Genomic DNA, 20,188 nt, shown 5'->3' with positions numbered 1-20,188 from the left:
GTTCATATGATACATATGGAACCTGAGATAGCTTTGAGTATTCAGTATCAGTATTTTTTGATATCAGCAAAAATGTGTCCTTTTTATCATATATCAAAACTGTTGCACTGCTTGCTTACTTAGTTCTTAGTTTAGTGTACTTCACCTATTAGTTTATCACACAAGTCTTGCTTATTTTAGACTGTATTTTATTTAGGTAGAATTTTCTGTGTTCCTTGTGTTTGATATGTTTATTGTATATTTTGTTAAGTTAAAAAAGTTTTTGTAAAAAAAATGCAATGTCTGTAAAATTATTTTCAAAAATATTGTGTTGACACAAGTAATAAAAAGTCCAATGAAACCTGCACCATCTGCAAATAGGAATTTTCAGATTAATAACTTGAAATTCTTGTGTATTTATTTTATGTTTTATAGGACTATAGCATACCCCGAATTGACCTGTTTACAGAGATAAATGGATTGGGGAGGATGTCCTCTTACTGTGATGACACTGTTGAGATTGCCTCCTTTGGGATCCCACAGACCACTGGCTCCATTAAGGTCCATTCTGGAGTGTAAGTTGAGCTGACAGTTATGTGAAAGCCTTTTTTGTATCATTAATTTAAAGTCACAGGGGATGTTGCATTGTGGAAACATATTTTGGTGTCATTGTTGGTGGCAACCCTGTTACTACTGTAACTAGTAGTTTTAAAGCTCACAGAGTCTATGTGCAGTATCTGTTCTCTGTCTGTGAAAGAATGCATGCTGCACGCTAGAGCTTGTGGTTGACATAGTTTTAAGTGCTGCTAATTACTGATGGTTTGTACTTAAAGTTTTTGACTGGCTCATGTGCAGATAGCAAAAGAACAGTATTGTGTCCCTTCATTATGTAACAGGAAAAAACAGGTTTGCCTCTTCAAAGTAGTATGAATAAGTCACTAAATGGTCATTACTCACCTTTCTTACCTCCCCCTTTCTTTTTCTCACTCTCTCTCTCCCTTGCTTTGCCTGTGTGTTTGTAGGTGGTTGGTGTACACTGATCCAGGGTTTGGGGGTTTTGTAGGAATGCTGCAAGTGGGGGAGTATCCCTGCCCAGAGACCTGGGGTTTCCATGAGCCCTTCATAGGGTCTCTTAGACCCCTCCGAATGGTATAGTACTTGAAGTATGGATGTATATTTGCACTATACTGTCATTTTGTCAATTGTCTTGATCTGACAAACATGTCTCTCTTCATTACAGGGAGCAATAAGGGTGGAGCATCCAAATGAATTCAAGGTTTATTTTGCATTACATTGTATTTGCTACCTCAATCAGTATCTTTTTTTTTGTAGAAACCACAGACAGACTGAAATGTCAACACAAAGTCTTGTATGTTGTGTTTGTCAACTAGTGTCAGAGAATCTTGTATAGAGGCAAATAATGTTTAAGAAGGGAAACTTAGTTGTGGACATTGAGTAGACACAACGAATCACAAAAGTTTAGCCAATGCATGTTTAACTGATATGATTCATGATGAATGCGTGGCTCAAATTCACATGAGAAATTCCATCTTGTTTATGCATTCATGTTGCTAAGGCCCTGAATAACAGATATACCTCTGAAATAATGTATACAGTTAGAGAAATTTACATAATGTTCAGATTTTTGGTAAAGCAGGCAGAGATTGAGCTTGATTAAATGGCAACTGACTGTATTTATATAGTGCTATTCTAGTCTTAATGAGCACTCAAAGTGCTTTTATAACACAAGCAGTAACCATTCACACACTCACACACAGATGGCACAGCATTGGGAGCACTTTGGGGTTCAGTACTTGCCCAAGGATACTTCGACATGTAGACTGGAGGGGCCAGGGATCAAACCACAAACTTTCTGATAAGTTGAGGACCGCTCTACCTCCTGAGCCACTGCCTCCTCATTAATCCATCCCATTAATCAAGTAGGCAATCAACAGAAAGCTAATCAGCAACTTTACTGATAATAAAACCCCACAGATTAAGGACATTGCTGTGGGCTTTTAGAAATTGTGAATTATGTTTTTCTGCATTTTTTAAACCTTTGAGACTAAACAATTAAATGATTAGTTGAGAAAATAGCCTTCACTTGCAGCCCAACGCAGAACCATATCAGACTCAAATAATGACACACAGTTTCATAATGACAAAGTATATTTAAGTTATTTGTCAAACTGACTGTTAAGATAAGCTATTCACTGTGGGATTCCGAAGTACTCATGTTTATCCTAAAATATATTGTTAATTTAAAATATTTTCAAGAATTGGTAGCTAATATCCCTGAATCGTAGGACCAAAGGTAGGAAATAAGTCCATTTTACGCATTCCTGTCCGTGTTTCCTGCATCTGAAGAGCTGTCAGGAGCAGACAAATAAGTCAGACATGAGGAAGAATCATCCTGTTCTTTGTATTTACTGTTGCATAACTTTGATATTTGCAAGATGCTCAACCCCAAATTGCTTGCAATGTTGTGTGAATGTTAATGATTACTGTCCATGATGAGCTGTTAGGTCTGCAAACCATTCAACAATATGACTTAAACGCCAAGGCACAGAGGACAAACACAGGAGAGCCGTTTAACGGTTTTACTTTTACTAAAAACAAAGAGGCAAATAACAACAATCTCTCCTACAGGAGGTAAAAACCAAAAACACAAGATAACAAAGAGTGTCCAGGGGCCTGTTGCACAAAACTAGGATAAGGGATTAAGCCGGGATATGTTGGTTATCCTTGCTCAACTTATCTGTGATCCAGTTGCACAAAAGCAGGATAGTGGAAAGTGGTATATGTTATGGGATAAGTTACCATGAAAATTTATTCTGTGGAGCTAGCCTGCTCCAGGGGCCCATTGCACAAAACTAGGATAGGGGATTAAGCCGGGATATGTTGGTTATCCTGGCTCAACTTATCCGTGATCCGGTTGCACAAAAGCAACTAGGTCGACGGTCATTATTTAAACATTAACACAAAACATAAGCATCATTAATTTCAATTTTAATTAATTTCATTTATTTCAATCATTGTAGATAAATGATGATTTTAGATGACGTTGCAATCATCAGATAGACAGTTTCCCATAGCCTATATATAAAATACACATCCAATATAAATATACAACTGAAACAAACTGCTGCAGCTCCTGCTGCTTCCCAGGAAGGAGAGAGAGCGAGACCAGTCCCGCAATGATTTTAAGACCTGCCCCCAATCAGGAACCCTCCGTCTTCTTCTTACACACATTACAGATCACCACCAGCAGGCTGAGGAGCGTGTAACAGTAAGACTGGACAAGCACTATATAAATACAGTCCATTTACCACTGACTCACTAGCTTTCTCTTCCACTGTCTGTAATAAGTTCCTGATTTCTTCTTAAGTTTCTTGGTCCTATAGGAAAGTTCCTGTGATGGACATGCCCTATATATTTCCAGGATACAGCTCAAAAAGAAGGCTCAAACAAATAAAGAGCATATCCAAACACTTGTTTACTGTGTCTAAGTTATACTCTAGCCTGCATTGCACTGTAATTTGTGGAATGAATTGCATTTTAGCTTTGGACAGAAATGAGTGAAAACCACAGAAACTCTACAGATTTCACATTTAAGGACTGTATTCAATAAAGGCTCATATTTAACTCCTTCCTCTCCATTCATCCAGGCTTTAGTGTTTGAGAAGCCAAATTTTGATGGAGCGTGCATAGAGGTTGATAACCACATGTACAACTTGCAAGAAAAACCAGAAGAGAAAAAAACAGGCAAACCGGATGATAACAAGAAAACAATATCTACAGTGGGATCTATAAAGATACTTTGTGGTCTGTAAGTATCTGTCTGAGTCAATAGATGCAAGGGGGTGATCATCATCATCAGCAGCAGCAGCATGTGCATTTGCTAATCATCTTTGTTTGGCAGGCAGCCAACCATCAGGATATATTGTCTTCATAAAATCAAATAAGGTTAAAGCACAAGTTGTGAATTTTTAGTAATATTTCTTTGTTTTGTCCTTATAGCTGGGTGGGCTATCAAGAGGCAAACTTTGAAGGCCAGCAGTACATCCTGGAGGAGGGCGAGTATCCTTATTGCAGTGACTGGGGAGGATTTGATGACAGGCTCCTGTCACTTCGGCCTGTATGCACAGTAAGTACCACCCACAAACATAATCTGCAAAATTTGTTGCTTGATGGTCCTCCATCTTTGGCACTAAGTGCTTTTTGCTGTGCTGCACTCCACCTCTCAAAGTTCACATGTCATTTCAACAGTGCCAGCTCTGCCTCTGCTGATTCTAAATGTACCAGAATCACTAAAGACTGAACTTCATGTGTAGCTGAGTTGTTTCCCTGGACAGATGGGAGTTGAAATGAAATGAACTGGCCTCTCACTTTCTAATCTAATCTTTCTAATCTTTCCAAGGATTTCCTGTCACCCCATGTTAAACTGTTCAGTGAGCGGCACTTTGATGAGCTGGGGCTCAAAGTAGACTTGTTGAGTCCAGTTGTCAACATGGAGGATGTTGGCTATGGTGTCAAAACTCAGTCTGTCAACGTCATGAGTGGAGTGTAAGTCAAACAGTTTCTGTAAAAAAAACAAAAACAAAAAAAACAAAAACAAACGATAACTCTAAGGGAAACATTTTGACTGGGTGTTGTTCACACCCTTGTAGTATTTATAAAGGCTACTTCTGACCTTCCAGATATACCAAAAGTGTTTTGTCACTGTGTACATGTACAACTCTGTTTCCAAGAAAGTTAGGACACTTTGTAAAATGTAAATAGAAACAGTGTGATGATTTGTAAAACACTGAGACGCCATATTTAATTGAAAGTGTTGACACTGAAAAATTTAATTGTTTTTGAAAATGATATCCTCATTTAGAAAATTATGCAGCTACACGTTTCAAGAAAGTTGGGACAGGGTCATGTTTACCACACTATTGCGTCACCTCTTCTTTTAACAACACTCTGTACGCGTTTGGGAACTCAGGAGACCAATTGCTTTGAAAGTGGAATGTTTTCCCGTTTTTGCTTGATATATGATTTGCCAAACATTTTCAGTGGGTGACAAGTCGGGACTGCAGGCAGGCCAGTTTAGTGCCCAGACCCTTTGACTACCATGCTGTTGTAATATGTGCAGAATGTGGTAAGACACTGTCTCAGATGCTGGCTTTTGAACTGTGCACTGACTACAAGCTGGATGATCCCTCTCCTCTTCAGCCTGGAATGTGGTCTCCATGATTTCCATAAAGAATTTTAAATTTTGACTCTTCAGACCACAGGGCAGTCTTCCACTTCGCCTCAGTCCATCTTAAATGAGGTCAGGACCACAGAAGGCAACAGCGTTTCTGGATCTGATTTATATTAACAGTTTCCTCTCCGCATGGTAGAGTTTCAACTTGAGTTTGTGGATGCAGCGACAAAATGTGTTCTCAAACAGAGACGCAAGTCTGTTTTCAATGCAGTGCCATCTGAAGGCCCAAAGATCACTTTTACATTGAGAAACATTATTCCTAAATTGTTGCACTATTTGGCAGTACAGTCTATCACAGAGATGCTTTTCATTATTATTATTATTAATATTACTACTACTTCTAATAATAATAATAATAAACTTTATTTGTATTGCACCTTTCATGCAGGAATTGCAGCTCAAAGTGCTTTACAAAAAATAAATCACATGCACCAAGTGAGTGCTTTACATAGAAAAAAACAGAATGGACGTAAAAACAGATAAAAAGTGAATGTAAAATGAGATGGAGATAAGGATGAAAATAAAAAATAAAGACAATGCATAAAACCACACAATAAAATTAAAATCTAGGTAAGTCTGTTAGGATGAAGCTGTAAAAGAACTCTTCGACTGGTGTCCCTGCTTTCTGTGGTTCTCAGATACAACAGAATCCTTTTTCCTTCTCTTCAGATACTGATACACTACGGGTTTAGATTAGATTAGATTCAACTTTATTGTCATCGTCAGAGTGACACAGAGACAACAAAATGCAGGTCTTGATTACACCAACGCAGGCATTTCACAGCCACCTCAGAATGTATTCTTATGGATGTAATCTTAATCTTATCTACCCATAGGGCACAACCCAGTATTGCCCCAGAGACCACTGTATTCACTTAGAGTGAATAAAGACTTATACCTAATCATGTTCCAAACTTGTTGCCATCTAACCTAATTAGTTGTAAGATGTTCCATTAGGTGTTTTCTTTTAGAGTTTTCCAGTCCTTTGTTGCCACTGTCCCAACTTTTTTGAAAATGTTGCTGCCATCAAATTCTAACTCAGGATATTATTTTCAAAAAACAATGAAATTTCTCAGTTTCAATATTTGATATATGATTCTGTTTCTATTTACATTTTACACTGTACCCAAACTGTTTTTGAAAAAAGAATTCATAATAATCTAATGTTCATTTGGGTAATTGATAGGTCATGTTTGGCAAAGGATGAAAAAAGACAATAGTAATGGCAAATATTTACGCTGATCATATGAATAGAGTGAGTTTTTGGTTAATATTGAAGATACACATTGACATGTTTTTTTTTTGTTGTTGTTTTTTTAGTTTCAGCAAAGAAAAAGGCCTTGATCCAAGTACAGTGCATACTTCACATTTTGTGTTATAAATATATATATAGGTTATAATAAAGTATCTAACAGTAATGTATCTTAAATAATACCTTTTAAAACATGGCACACATTTTTTAGTTAACAGGTTTTTGTCTGTCAGCCAACTGCACCTTTGAGCTGAGTGAATTTGTTTACCCTTCATCAATAGGTTTATGTAACATCCCACCATTTGCTTCACATCTGCCTCACCTGTTGAAATGTTTTACAGCCTTTAAGAAGCATGAACTTCTTCTCTTTCTAATAATGTTATACAGGTTAATACGTTCTGAAGAGACAGCTTCACCTGTATCTGTATTCTTATGAATTCCTCTGTTACTGTGGTTTTAAGGTGGGTGGGCTTTGAGAAGCCTGGATTCAGCGGAGAGCTCTATGTCCTGGAGAAAGGTCTGTATGCAAGTCCAGAGGACTGGGGAGCCCTGAACTTCAAGATCTCATCCATACAACCCATTTTCCATGTAAGAAATGAAATGTGGCATCAGTTAAAACAGGGTGTGACTTATTAGGTTTTTTGATATGGAGTGTTCTAAGAAATAGTGTCTGCCACAGTGATGTATTAAGTAAATATAATTTAAAATGTACAGTTGATGTTAATGCCTACCTCATTTCTGTTCTATAGGACACACTGATGGGAACAACAAAATTCAAGGTATCAACTCTGTATTCCAGGCTTTCTATAAAACACATTAACCCATTTTTCCTCAACCATCTTGGTTGTCTGTTCTGACCGGGTGAGAACAAGTTCTGTTTGTATGCATGTTTCAGGTGCAGCTATATTCTGAGCCAGACTTCCAGGGAAGGCTGGTGGCTCTGGAAGACAGTGCAGCAGCTCTGGATGAGGAGTTCATATCCAGGTCCTGTAAGGTGCTGGCTGGCAGGTAGGCACAACTGAATTCTCACTAAGCACTCCCTGGAACTGTGAGTGACATTGTAGAGATGGCCTGCATGATGGCATGGCTGGCTGAAAAATGTATTAATCTATTTATTTGGCACCAAGCAAAAAAAAAAAAATGCTTTTGCCAGATGAAAACCTATTTTTTAGTTAATTTACATTTTAGAAAATTAATAAACTGAATAAACTCAACAACACTTGCCATGGAGTTGATTGATTGTATGAAGTAACATTATGTCATTTTAAAGATGGTTCAGAGTTATCGACTAACTTAAAGAACAAAATGACAACAATAATGTATTTTGTTATTCTAACAATAGAACAATAACTTATGTACTTGTGTGCGTGTATCTTTGTGTATTAGCTGGGTTGCATATGAAGGAGCCCAGTTCACAGAGAATATGTATGTGTTGGAGAAAGGGGAATATCCCAACACAGAGGTCATGGGCTTCCAGTCCTCAGACTCTACCGTCCGCTCCATACAGACTGCTGGATATGTAAGTATGGTCTATGTGTGTGATTCCAAAACTACTTTTGGGGCCTGTGTGACTCTCACTCGGCCTTCTTGCTGATAAAGGAATCATTGGAAGTCATTGTGGAAGAGACTAATAATGAATTCAACTCTCTGGTCTTCTTCAGGAGCTTTCTTTGCCCTCCATCATCTTGTTCAGTAAGGTGGGCTGTAGAGGTCGCAGAGTGGTGTTGACAAATGGAGCTTTGAACCTGCTGCAGGCAGGCCTGGATGTACGCATACACTCCCTGGTGGTGGAGGGAGGAATGTAGGTCACTGCCTTAAAATTGCCACTGCTATCTTTTTAGTGTCTTTGAAAGCACAGTCCATAATGTAAACAGATTAGATCACTAGCAATCAAAACACCAGAATTAAAAACTTACTGACTTGATTGACAGTCATAAAATGCACAACAAAACTCAATAACAAAACACAACAAAATTGAGGTTTATCATAATGACGTTAAAGTTGTTTTAAAACATTAATGTCTGAATATCCATCCATCCATTTTCTATACCACGTATCTCTTTCGGGGTTGCGGGGGGTGCTCAGTCATCGATGGGCGAGAGGCAGGGTACACCCTGGACCGTTCACCAGTCGATCGCAGGGCACAATCACACTCACACCTAGGGCCAATTTTACAGTCACCAATTAACCTAATGAGCATGTTTTTGGTCTGTGGGAGGAAGCCAGAGTGCCCGGAGAGAACCCACGCACGCACGGGAAGAACATGTAAACTTCACACAGAATTGCCCAACCCGGGAATCGAACCGGCAACCTTCTTGCTTCTTGCTGTGAGGCACGCGCACTACCTTTTTTTTTTTTTTTTTTTTTTAATTTATCAAAAAAATTAACAAACAAGAAATATTCACATTCAGTCTCACAATGTTTCTTACTACATAAATTTACATCTTTTCCCATACATACACAGAAATCCCAAACACCCTAGCAATGCAAAAGATAAATAAACATACAAGACGAACCTCTCAGTATAGCACGACCTGAATCCATAGTAACATAGAAGAAAAAAAAAACATTAACTCAAAAGTCTATCTTAAACCCTCCCTTATCATCAACCGAGATTAGTTTACATCCTTTCACATACCATCTTTCAAACATTTCCTTTGACAAATATTTACACATAGATGACACTTCCCTCCTCACCCTTGATTCAAACAGTACCCAAACATCCACTTTTTTTCCCCTCAAAATGTGCCAGATTCCTTCTTAGCCATATGGCATATCTTAAGTTACTCAGTATTAGGTTTAGTAAATTTACATTTACTCCTTTTCTTTTCTTGTGAAATCCAAACAAAAATATTTCTTTCCAGTCTTTACCTGTTAAATCTATATCCCATTTTTCTTTTACCATAGTTTTTATTCTCTCCTGTACTGCTCAAAGTTCTTCACATTCAAACATTAGATGTATCAGAGTTTCTGGCTCATCCTCACAGACATCACATTTCCTGTCCACATTACGGTTGATTTGGTGAATCACCACATTTGAGGCACGCGCACTACCTGCTGCGCCACCGTGCAATTTCAACTCTTAAGTTGTGTCTATGAATGTACCTTAGATGTATGTAGTAAATGGATGGAAATGTAAATACACATTAAATTAACACAGTTTTATCTAAACAGTCTTTATCCAATCTCTTAGCCACTTATGAATGGAGGAAATGCAAAAGGTTTCAGTGGCAACATACAAACAAACATGGACACATTAAAAATTCATGTTCCTGCAAAAGGTTTGAGAGTGACGCATGAAATTCTCTTATCTTACTTCCAGAATTGTACATGTTTAACTGTAAACATGTCGAAAATGTGAGGAAGTAAATTAAATATGTTAAAATTATAAATTGTGGAGTTCAGCTTTAATGTAAATATAGACTGTCCAACAATTGTGATTTTTTTTTCTATATCATTCCACATGTTTATACGCAAAGACTGTGAAGCGGAGGTAACACATGACTGATTGCCTTCTCCCCAGGTGGGTGTTGTATGAAGGTAGTAACTACCGTGGTCGACAGTTGCTTCTTCAGCCAAGTGAAGTGAATGATTTGTACAAGTTCAGCGGCTTGCAACGAGTAGGATCCCTACGTCCATTACTCCAGGTATGGGAGAAAGGATGTTAGCCCTTCAAAAATTGTTGTAGGACTTTATCTCATATATCAAGTTAGTGTCTCTGTTTTGTTTATTTTTAGTTGTCACCCAGAAAAGAATTTAAAAATGAGTTGAAATATCTGATAAATAAAACACCAAGTAAATGCTGCCACACTAATAAATACAGCAAATCAAACACCTAAATGTAAATGACCTTGACATATATTCATAAATCACATCTCACCTTGTAGTTTTGCATGTTTCCTTCCAACAGAGGCAGATGTACTTCCGTCTGCGAAACAGGGAGACAGGATGCATGATGTCCCTGACAGGAACTTTGGATGACATCAAGCTAATGAGGGTTCAGGCTGTGGAGGAGACAGGAGGGGTAGAGCAGGTCTGGCTCTATCAGAACGGGCAGCTTACCTGCAAGGTACAGCACTATACCAACATCAGACAACACTGTAGTAAAAAACATGTATTCTCAACAGACTTGCGACCCCTGCCTAAGAGGTTGTACATTTATGCCTGTTAGCAGGATATCTTAAAACTTTCCACCAAATGCAGCTTAGTAGAAAGATAAGTATCGATCCAGTGCTTAATTTTTTAAGGATTTCTTGACATTGCAATTTTTTATTTTTTATTTTATATTTTCTATAATGAAATAACACCTTTGCAGGATTGTATTAGCAAAAACAGAGACATGCACCCTGTGAGAACTTTGTCGTGTAGAGTTTGTCTTGTACTTGCAAAAATGACAAAAGAAAGAATGGGTTTTAGAATTTCTACAGGCCTCTTTCGATATTATGATGGCAACCTGTTTGCCACAAGGAAAATTAACCGGTACTTACTAATGCATCTTCATTCTCATCCACCATGTCTTCAATGTCTTCAGCTGGTGGAGGACTGTTGCCTGCAGACCACAGGGAGTATGGTGATGGTGGGCAGCAGGCTTTGTGTTTCCCCAGAGCGAGGCAAAAATAACCAGCTGTGGAACATCACCCCAGATGGCCTGGTGCGCTGCCATCTCAAACCTGACCTGGTCTTGGACGTGAAAGGTCAGGTTGCTTTGTCTTAACTTCAGATATACACTGTATCTTTGTCAAGTTAAGTCTTGTGGAATAAATTAAAATGGTTCAACTACCCTGAGTGGTACACCTCACTGTGAGATTCAGTCCTGATATAATGGTTCCATCCCTTGGTGTACTGGGGAGATGCAATGATTGAAAATATCTGGCTAGTTGCAATCAGAACATTCTGTATGGGGTAAGGTTACTGTCAAAAGTTTCGTGCGTGCACACATAAAAATCGTGCATGTATTAAAAATGTGTGCATATTAGTCTGTAGTTGTGCATAAATAAAAAATTTGTAAACTCTTGTTTAAGTCAAATCATGCATAGATTATGCAGTGTATAAATTATCTGCTCCTCCTTGAACTGCCACCTTATCGTGGTGGAGGAGTTTGAGTACCCGAATGATCCTAGAGGCTATGTTGTCCGGGGCTTAATGCCCCTGGTAGGGTCTCCCAAGGCAAACAGGTTCTAGGTGACGGGTCAGACTAAGAGCAGTTCAAGAAGCCCCTATGAAAGAAATTAAAGCAAGGAAGCGTACGTCGCCCGGATTGGCGTCACCGGGGCCCCGCCCTGGAGCCAGGCCTGGGGTTGGGGCTCGCAGGCGAGCGCCTGGTGGCCGGGTCTTTGCCCACGGGACCCGGCCGGGCACAGCCCGAAGGAGCGACGTGGGCCCGCCTTCCCGTAGGCCCACCACCCGCAGGAAGGATCAGAAGGGGCCGGTGCTATGTGGAATGGGTTGCAGTCGTGGGCGGGGGCCCCGACGACCCAAATCCTGGACAACGACTCTGGCTATGGGGACATGGAATGTCACCTCACTGTGGGGGAAAGAGCCTGAGCTAGTGCGGGAGGTTGAGCGGTACCGGCTAGAGATAGTCGGGCTCACCTCCACGCACAGTCTGGGCTCGGGAACCCAACTCCTTGAGAGAGGCTGGACTCTCTTCTACTCTGGAGTTGCCCGCGGTGAGAGGCGGCGAGCTGGTGTGGGCTTGCTTATAGCCCCCCAGCTCAGCCGCCATGTGTTGGAGTTCTCCCCGCTGAGCGAGAGGGTCGCTTCCCTGCGCCTTCGGGTTGGGGATAGGTCTCTCACTATTGTTTCGGCCTACGGGCCGAACAGTAGTGTAGAGTACCCGGCCTTCTTGGAGTCCCTGGGAGGGGTACTGGAAAGTGCTCCAACCGGGGACTCCATTGTTCTGCTGGGAGACTTCAATGCTCACGTGGGCAGCGACAGTGACACCTGGAGGGGAGTGATTGGGAGGAACGGCCTCCCCGATCTGAACCCGAGTGGTGTTCTGTTATTGGATTTCTGTGCTAGTCACAGTCTGTCCATAACGAACACCATGTTCAAGCATAAGGGTGTCCATCAGTGCACGTGGCACCAGGACACCCTAGGCCGGAGGTCAATGATCGACTTTGTAGTCGTATCATCTGACCTTCGGCGGTATGTCTTGGACACTCGGGTAAAGAGAGGGGCTGAGCTGTCAACTGATCACCACCTGGTGGTGAGTTGGATTCGCTGGCAGGGGAAGAAGCGGGACAGACTTGGCAGACCCAAACGTACCGTGAGGGTCTGTTGGGAACGTCTGGCGGAACCCGCTGTCAGGGAAGTTTTCAACTCCCACCTCCGGGAGAGCTTCAACCAGATCCCGAGGGAGGTTGGAGACATTGAGTCCGAATGGACCATGTTCTCCACTTCCATTGTTGATGCAGCCGTCCATAGCTGTGGCCGTAAAGTCGGCGGTGCCTGTCGTGGCGGCAACCCCCGAACCCGGTGGTGGACACCGGAAGTAAGGGATGCCGTCAAGCTGAAGAAGGAGTCCTATCGGGCCTGGTTGGCTCATAGGACTCCTGAGGCAGCTGATGGGTACCGGCAGACCAAGCGTGCGGCAGCTCGGGCGATTGTAGAAGCAAAAACTCGGGTCTGGGAGGAGTTCGGGGAGGCCATGGAGGAGGACTACCGGTTGGCCTCGAGGAAATTCTGGCAAACCGTTCGGCGCCTCAGGAGGGGGAAACAGCTTTCTGTCAACACTGTTTACAGTGGAGGTGGGGAGCTGTTGACCTCGACTGGGGATATTGTCGGGCGGTGGAAGGAATACTTCGAGGATCTCCTCAATCCCTCTGTCATGTCTTCCGTAGAGGAAGCAGAGACTGGGGACTTGGAGGCCGATTCATTCATCACCGGGGCTGAAGTCACTGAGGCAGTTCGCAAGCTCCTCGGTGGCAAAGCGCCGGGGGTGGATGAGATCCGCCCTGAGTACCTCAAGTCTCTGGATGTTGTAGGACTGTCTTGGTTGACACGCCTCTGCAGCATCGCGTGGCAGACGGGGACAGTGCCTCTGGACTGGCAGACTGGGGTGGTGGTCCCTCTTTTTAAAAAGGGGGACCGGAGGGTGTGTTCCAACTATCGGGGGATCACACTCCTCAGCCTCCCTGGTAAAGTCTATTCCAGGGTACTGGAGAGGAGAATCCGGCCGATAGTCGAACCCCGGATTCAAGAGGAACAATGCGGTTTTCGTCCTGGCCGTGGAACACTGGACCAGCTGTATACCCTCCACAGGGTGCTTGAGGGTTCATGGGAGTTTGCCCAAACAGTCCACGTGCTTCGTGGACTTGGAGAAGGCATTCGACCGTGTCCCTCGCGTCATTCTGTGGGAGGTGCTCCGGGAGTATGGGGTTGGAGGCCCTCTGTTGAGGGCTGTACAGTCCCTGTACAACCGGAGCAGGAGCTTGGTCCGCATTGCCGGCAGTAAGTCGGACCTGTTCCCAGTGCATGTTGGACTCCGGCAGGGCTGCCCTATGTCACCGGTTCTGTTCATCATTTTTATGGACAGGATTTCTAGGCGCAGCCAGGGGCCGGAGGGGGTTCGGTTCGGGGGCCGGCAGATTTCGTCTCTGCTTTTCGCGGATGATGTTGTCTTGTTGGCTTCCTCGAGCCAGGACCTTCAGCATGCGCTGGGGCGGTTCGCAGCCGAGTGTGAAGCAGCTGGGATGAGAGTTAGCACCTCCAAGTCCGAGGCCATGGTTCTCGACCGGAAAAAGGTGGCTTGCTCCCTTCAGGTTGGAGGAGAGTTCCTGCCTCAAGTGGAGGAGTTTAAGTATCTTGGGATCCTGTTCACGAGTGAGGGAAGGATGGAGCGTGAGATTGACAGGCGGATCGGTGCAGCGGCTGCAGTAATGCGGTCGCTGTATCGGTCTGTCGTGGTAAAGAAGGAGCTGAGCCGAAAGGCGAAGCTCTCGATTTACCGGTCAATCTACGTTCCTACCCTCACCTATGGTCATGAACTTTGGGTCATGACCGAAAGAACGAGGTCCCGGATACAAGCGGCTGAAATGAGTTTCCTCCGCAGGGTGGCGGAGCGCTCCCTTAGAGATAGGGTGAGGAGCTCTGTCACCCGGGAGGAGCTCAGAGTAGAGTCGCTGCTCCTCCGCATCGAGAGGAGTCAGCTGAGGTGGCTCGGGCATCTCTATCGGATGCCCCCTGGACGCCTCCCTAGGGAGGTGTTCCAGGCATGTCCCACTGGGAGGAGGCCCCGGGGAAGACCCAGGACACGCTGGGGTGACTACGTCACTCGGCTGGCCTGGGAACGCCTCGGGATCCCCCCGGAAGAGTTGGAGGAAGTGTCCGGGGAGAGGGAAGTCTGGGCGTCCCTGCTCAGACTGCTCCCCCCGCAACCCGGCCCCGGATAAGCGGAAGATAATGGATGGATGGATGGATAAATTATCTGTGAGAATGCAACTCGTAAAGTTACAACTTTCCAAAATGACAAATACGGATTGCAGTTTACGGACGTTCGCTTCCTTCAGAATGAATATGAATCTGACAAGCGTGAAGTAACTGTCAAAACTACGTCACAAGGTCACAGGCATTATGTATCGAGTGGAAGATAACATCGATTCTACAAACTGCGCATGCGTGAAAGATGGCGGCGAGGGATTTGGAGCAAAGTACGTAATTTCAAATTGTTTTAATATCATTTTCTTACTACATTGGTCTCGGGAACTGACTCAAAGTGTACATCTGTCTTATATTGGTGAGGGTAACAACCCAGACGACGTGTTTTAGACCAGCTGGGTCATGGTTAACCTAGTTTAGCAGTGTTTCCGCGATGTACACTTTGAGTCAGTTCCCGAGACCAATGTAGTAAGAAAATGATATTAAAACAATTTGAAATTACATATTTGGCCATTTCTCAATATGCGTTCTTTTCTGTACTTGTGTTCTTGTGTACTTGAGAAACGTCATCACTCTGAGTCCAAGTACTGTTCCAATTCAAAAGTCCGCATCTCGAAGTACACTCAAATACCCGGATGTGTTCTTGCCCCTCCCATTTTATCGAGGATGCATCGGATGGTGACTTGTGCAGACTTGGGACAACCACGTATCCCAGAATGTATTTCGTAGCAATGATGGCGGAGGAGAGGACTCACAACTATAAGTTACAAGTTTCGAAATACTGCTGTTTTAGTAGTACGGAATGTGGTTTTAAGATTATTTTATGTGAGAAAGTGGATGTTAAAACTTAAAATCTGTGGTCAATTCATCACGATAGCGCGTAGTTTAAAATTTACTCCAAAGTTTTCGGAGATGTGTTGTCCTGCTAACGCTACTGTCCCAATTGCAGAATGACGGTCCTGCGTCCTCCCGCCCTGGAGAGACTGTACTCCCAAGTTGAACTTGCTAAGTCCGAACTGCCAAGTGCTTAAGTCCGAACTTGGCGTACTTGGTATTGAGAAACGGCCAATGACTTAGCTCCAAATCCCTCGGCCCTGACATCTTTCACGCATGCGCAGTTTGTAGAATCGATGTTATCTTCCACTCGATACATAATGCCTGTGACCTCGTGACGTAGTTTTGACAGTTACTTCACGCTTGTCAGATTCGTATTCATTCTGAAGGAAGCGTACGTCCGTAAATTGCAATCCGTATTTGTTATTTTGGAAAGTTGTAACTTTACGAGTTGCATTCTCACAGATAATTTATACACTGCATAATCTATGCATGATTTGACTTAAACAAGAGTTTACAAATTTTTTTATTTATGCACAACTACAGACTAACACGCACACATTTTTAATACATGCACGATTTTTATGTGTCCACGCACGAAACTTTTGACAGTAACCTTACCCCATACTTCTGTTTTGACTACTGTAGAGCAATTGCTGCTCGATAATAGGGTTACATTATTTTAATTCCTGAATGACCAGCTTTGTTTAGTATGTTCTATAATACAAAACTGACTTGTATTGTCTTTGCTCCTAGGCGGTCATCAGTATGATAAGAACCAGATGATCCTCAACATTTTTGATAAGAAAAAATGTAACCAAAGATGGACTTTGGAGATCCTGTGATCTAATGAGCCTCAACTCTGCAGCAAAGCTCTGCAGTGGTCCTCATATTGTAGCCCCCTACTGCAGCTCTGCCAGGGCAGCCAGCCCTGCCCTGGCTGGCAGGTCCATATCACAGAGATGGGCCCAATGGGGGTTTTGCACTGCTCTCTATTCTAATATTTTGACCATTGACTGGATCAGCATTATTACTGTTAATCAGACTTTAAAAAATGAATGAGTAGTGCTAAAGTATTGCTTATTTTTAGCCACTTTTGTCTTTTTGAACACTGTTTTTGAACAATAAAGCAAAGACTCCATCCACCTCTCTCTATGTTGTCACAGCATGTACTCAGCTCTGTTTCACTGACGGATACCTCTCTTTACTTTATGGTACTTTTCTACTACATATCTGCTTTCTGATCAAAATGTTGGTAAATGGTGTAGTGTGAAGTCCAATATGCATACACATCAAAGATTTCTGGAAACTATAATGTCTTCTTTTTGTAATTACTGTACAGTAAAAATTAGTAACTGTTAAGTTTTGATATCTTTCTAGGATTTTAGACAAACTGTACTTAACTGCAATAGGTTCAAAAGCATCAAGTGTATAGATTTGAGTGTAAATTTCAAAGCAGAACTGCCATAATAATTCTGCCAACTGTTGATTGTAAATATGTGAACTTGAGAGAAGGCTGTTACACATGAAAATAAGAATATGATTTTCTTGTGTTTTCTTCTTTATTCTTCAAAATAAAACATTGTCATTAGGTTTTATTTGCCTGCTGGTGTAAAAGTAAGAATAATTTCTCTGACATTCATGTGACTTGTTTCATCTTCCGTGGATTGGGGGAGGAATTACTTTCACCAGAGCAAGCTACTTGGGGCACAAATCATGTGGTATGATCCACTGGAAATGTTTTTTTCTCTTTTTCAAAAGCAGAATCAAAACAATTTTCCTCCCATTTCTAGTCTCCTACATCTGAAATACATGAGGGAGAAATGATGAAACATGAACTTACAATATAAAACTATTCAAAAGAGCACCACGTACTGGAGTTGTAGCAACATCTCTCAAGAAAAGTTGGACATCATAAACTTAGATAAAATAAGCGTGCAATGCAGGGCTTAATTAGTTGGGATGCATAATTTTGTCCAGCCACTTTATATGGATGCTTAATTTCATTAAGATAACTGACACAAAGCTGTACAAATATTTACACTATGGATGACAAACTGAGCAGTCAAGCTTGTTCTAAAATGTCAGCAATATGATATCAAGCCGAAGTAGCAGTCACATTTACTGGCGGCTATCAAGTCCATTATTAGCCATATAAAAATACTGTATAATGTATGATAGTGACACATCAAAAGTCTTTCTCTCTGTCATATACACAATTGAACATGACTGAGAATGTCTTTTTGTCACACCCAGGCCAGTTTTTGCCTGCGCTGCTCAGGGCCACGGGGGCTACTGCCAGAGTGTGTACATTATGACAATGCTAAGCTAACATTAGTGTGTCAAATAATACCTTAAAAAGATGTCAAATGAAATTAGAATGCATTTCAGAATCATTTTACCGTAGGTCAGCATGTTAGCATTAGCATGCTATTCATTAGCATATTAGCACAACAACCCGACATCGAAAGTCAAACATGTATGCACCAGCAAGTTCATAGGACCTCATGTTATCATTAGCATGTTAGCATTGTGGCTAATGCTAACAGCCCAGCATCTCACATCACTCACAACTCACCAGTAATAGTAATTAAGACAAGTGGCTCATTATCAACTCACTGCAGAGCTTCATTTGAGTCAGCTGCATAGTGGCTCCTGAACCTGCATATGTGTGTTTGTGTGTGTGTGGCAGAGTAGGGCTCAGAGAGGCACTGAGGCTCAGAGGTTGCCACGGCAACTTGAGCTGCTTGCCATTGATGATAAGGGCCCCCCAGGCAGACAGACAGGGGCTGTGTCCCAATTCAGCCGCTGCATCCTTCGGAGGACGCATTTGAAGGCCGATTACGTCATAACGCTGTGCAAAGGCTGTCCCAATTCGTCCAAACTCAAAGGGTCCTCCACATGCAGCCGACAAATGCGTCCTCCTTTTCCCTGTTTTTGGAGGATGCATTGCTACTATCCTTCGCAGCCTCCCATATCCCAAAATGCTTTGCGCACCAATTGTTTCTTTTGAACAATGGCGACCACCAGCAGCAGCAGCACCGTAAGTTGTATAATAGGCTACATTTCACTCCTCTTACAAGCGACAGGAGCTGTCTGGGTGCATCTCTGCACCCAAAGCTGAATGCAGATGAACAAATAACGTTAACGATGGGTTGTGAGCCCAACTGTATTCCTACGCTGTTAATACTGTAAACATTTGGATTGACTACAGCTAATATAGTTAAAGAGTTAACTTGAGGAGCATTATTATTGTTATTGTCATTATTGTATCGAACAATAATATTGCCTGTTGACATAACGGAAAATATGCTTTACATGTCATTTTGTTGTAGGGAGCAAGGAGCAGACGGAGGAGTTTATTAAACTCCGTGGTCAAAACGACCATCTGTTTACAGGGGCCAAAAACACGGCCACACTCAGATGGAGGTAACTGTTGAGGCATAAATGAATAGCCCATTTGTTCTCTATACGTACTGTATTTGTATGTAAAAGTTACATAAATGAACCCAAATCCTGTACAAAGACCAAAGTACAAATATAATCTTTGGAGAGGCAGCCAGTAACATCAGCAGCAGGAAGCAGAAAGAGGAGAAGGGAAAGGAATGAGCTTTTGGAACTGATTAGGGAGACATGCAATTGCAGAGGGAGGCAGAGGAAAGGAGAGAGAGAGCAGAGAGAGGATGGACAGACTTTTTTGTTATTAGAGAGGATGACTGACAGGCATTGATTTGTTAGTGTGTTTTTTCTGTTCGATTACATTCTGTGTTGTTTGATGTAAATTGTTCATAAAAAATATTGTGTTCTAAATTAAAATTATATAACCTTGTTACATTATCTGTTCCATTTCTTATTTACAATATAAGTAGACGTTTGAATTACTTTTCAATGACAACACAATTAGTTTATTATTTTGTGATATTTACAGATATACAGATAGACTCACACATCCACTCACACACACACACACACACACACACACACACACACACACACACACTTAGCTTTTAACATGGCCTGGCACTGAGGATCCTGGTGAGGAAAATCGCCAGGATCCTCAGTGGGGGCCATCCACACCAAGAGGCACCACTGTCCGCAGACATCGGGAGCACCGCCATGGTATGGAGGGCCCTCATGAGGAGACACTGGAGCTACTAAAAGAATAAAACGTAGTCTAACAGTAATGTCTAAAAGCAATAAGAGCTGAGATAATTCAAAGAAATAAAATGCGCAAAGACTTAAAATAAGTGAATTGAATAAATGGATAATAAAAGAGTCAAATAAATTAGGCTGATGAATAAATATGTCGATAAAATAAGAATAAAATAAATAGATAAATGAACAAATGAAATAAATAGATAAATGAACGAATAAAATCAATTAAACACCAGACTAAAAAGGTGTGTCTATCAACGGTCTCTGCGGCCCTGAGGCTCTCTGGCGGGCTGTTCCACCGATAAGGGCCATAATGGCTGAATGCAGCCTCACCG

At 42.0% G+C, this 20,188-nt stretch overlaps 1 protein-coding gene across 1 annotated transcript in view; it reads left to right on the top strand.

Annotated features, from left to right (window-relative positions):
* The window catches only part of crybg1a (crystallin beta-gamma domain containing 1a), a 56,613-nt gene extending 39,238 nt beyond the window's left edge, over positions 1-17,375 (top strand). Inside the window, exons 10-24 of the mRNA XM_070979446.1 lie at positions 415-554; positions 1,002-1,128; positions 1,220-1,255; positions 3,648-3,808; positions 4,000-4,126; positions 4,400-4,545; positions 6,947-7,073; positions 7,235-7,264; positions 7,381-7,493; positions 7,872-8,004; positions 8,147-8,286; positions 10,009-10,132; positions 10,396-10,554; positions 11,017-11,179; positions 16,455-17,375. Of these exons, the coding sequence (XP_070835547.1) occupies positions 415-554; positions 1,002-1,128; positions 1,220-1,255; positions 3,648-3,808; positions 4,000-4,126; positions 4,400-4,545; positions 6,947-7,073; positions 7,235-7,264; positions 7,381-7,493; positions 7,872-8,004; positions 8,147-8,286; positions 10,009-10,132; positions 10,396-10,554; positions 11,017-11,179; positions 16,455-16,543 (1,815 nt within the window). The 3' untranslated portion in view covers positions 16,544-17,375. The remainder of the gene's footprint in view (positions 1-414; positions 555-1,001; positions 1,129-1,219; positions 1,256-3,647; positions 3,809-3,999; positions 4,127-4,399; positions 4,546-6,946; positions 7,074-7,234; positions 7,265-7,380; positions 7,494-7,871; positions 8,005-8,146; positions 8,287-10,008; positions 10,133-10,395; positions 10,555-11,016; positions 11,180-16,454) is intronic.
* Positions 17,376-20,188: the final 2,813 nt, after the last annotated feature.

This window comes from Chaetodon trifascialis, chromosome 14 (genome assembly GCF_039877785.1).
Source record: "Chaetodon trifascialis isolate fChaTrf1 chromosome 14, fChaTrf1.hap1, whole genome shotgun sequence".
NCBI lineage: Eukaryota > Metazoa > Chordata > Actinopteri > Chaetodontiformes > Chaetodontidae > Chaetodon > Chaetodon trifascialis.
The sequence above is the reverse complement of the archived record's forward strand: the minus strand, read 5'-3'. Positions and strand labels throughout refer to the sequence as shown.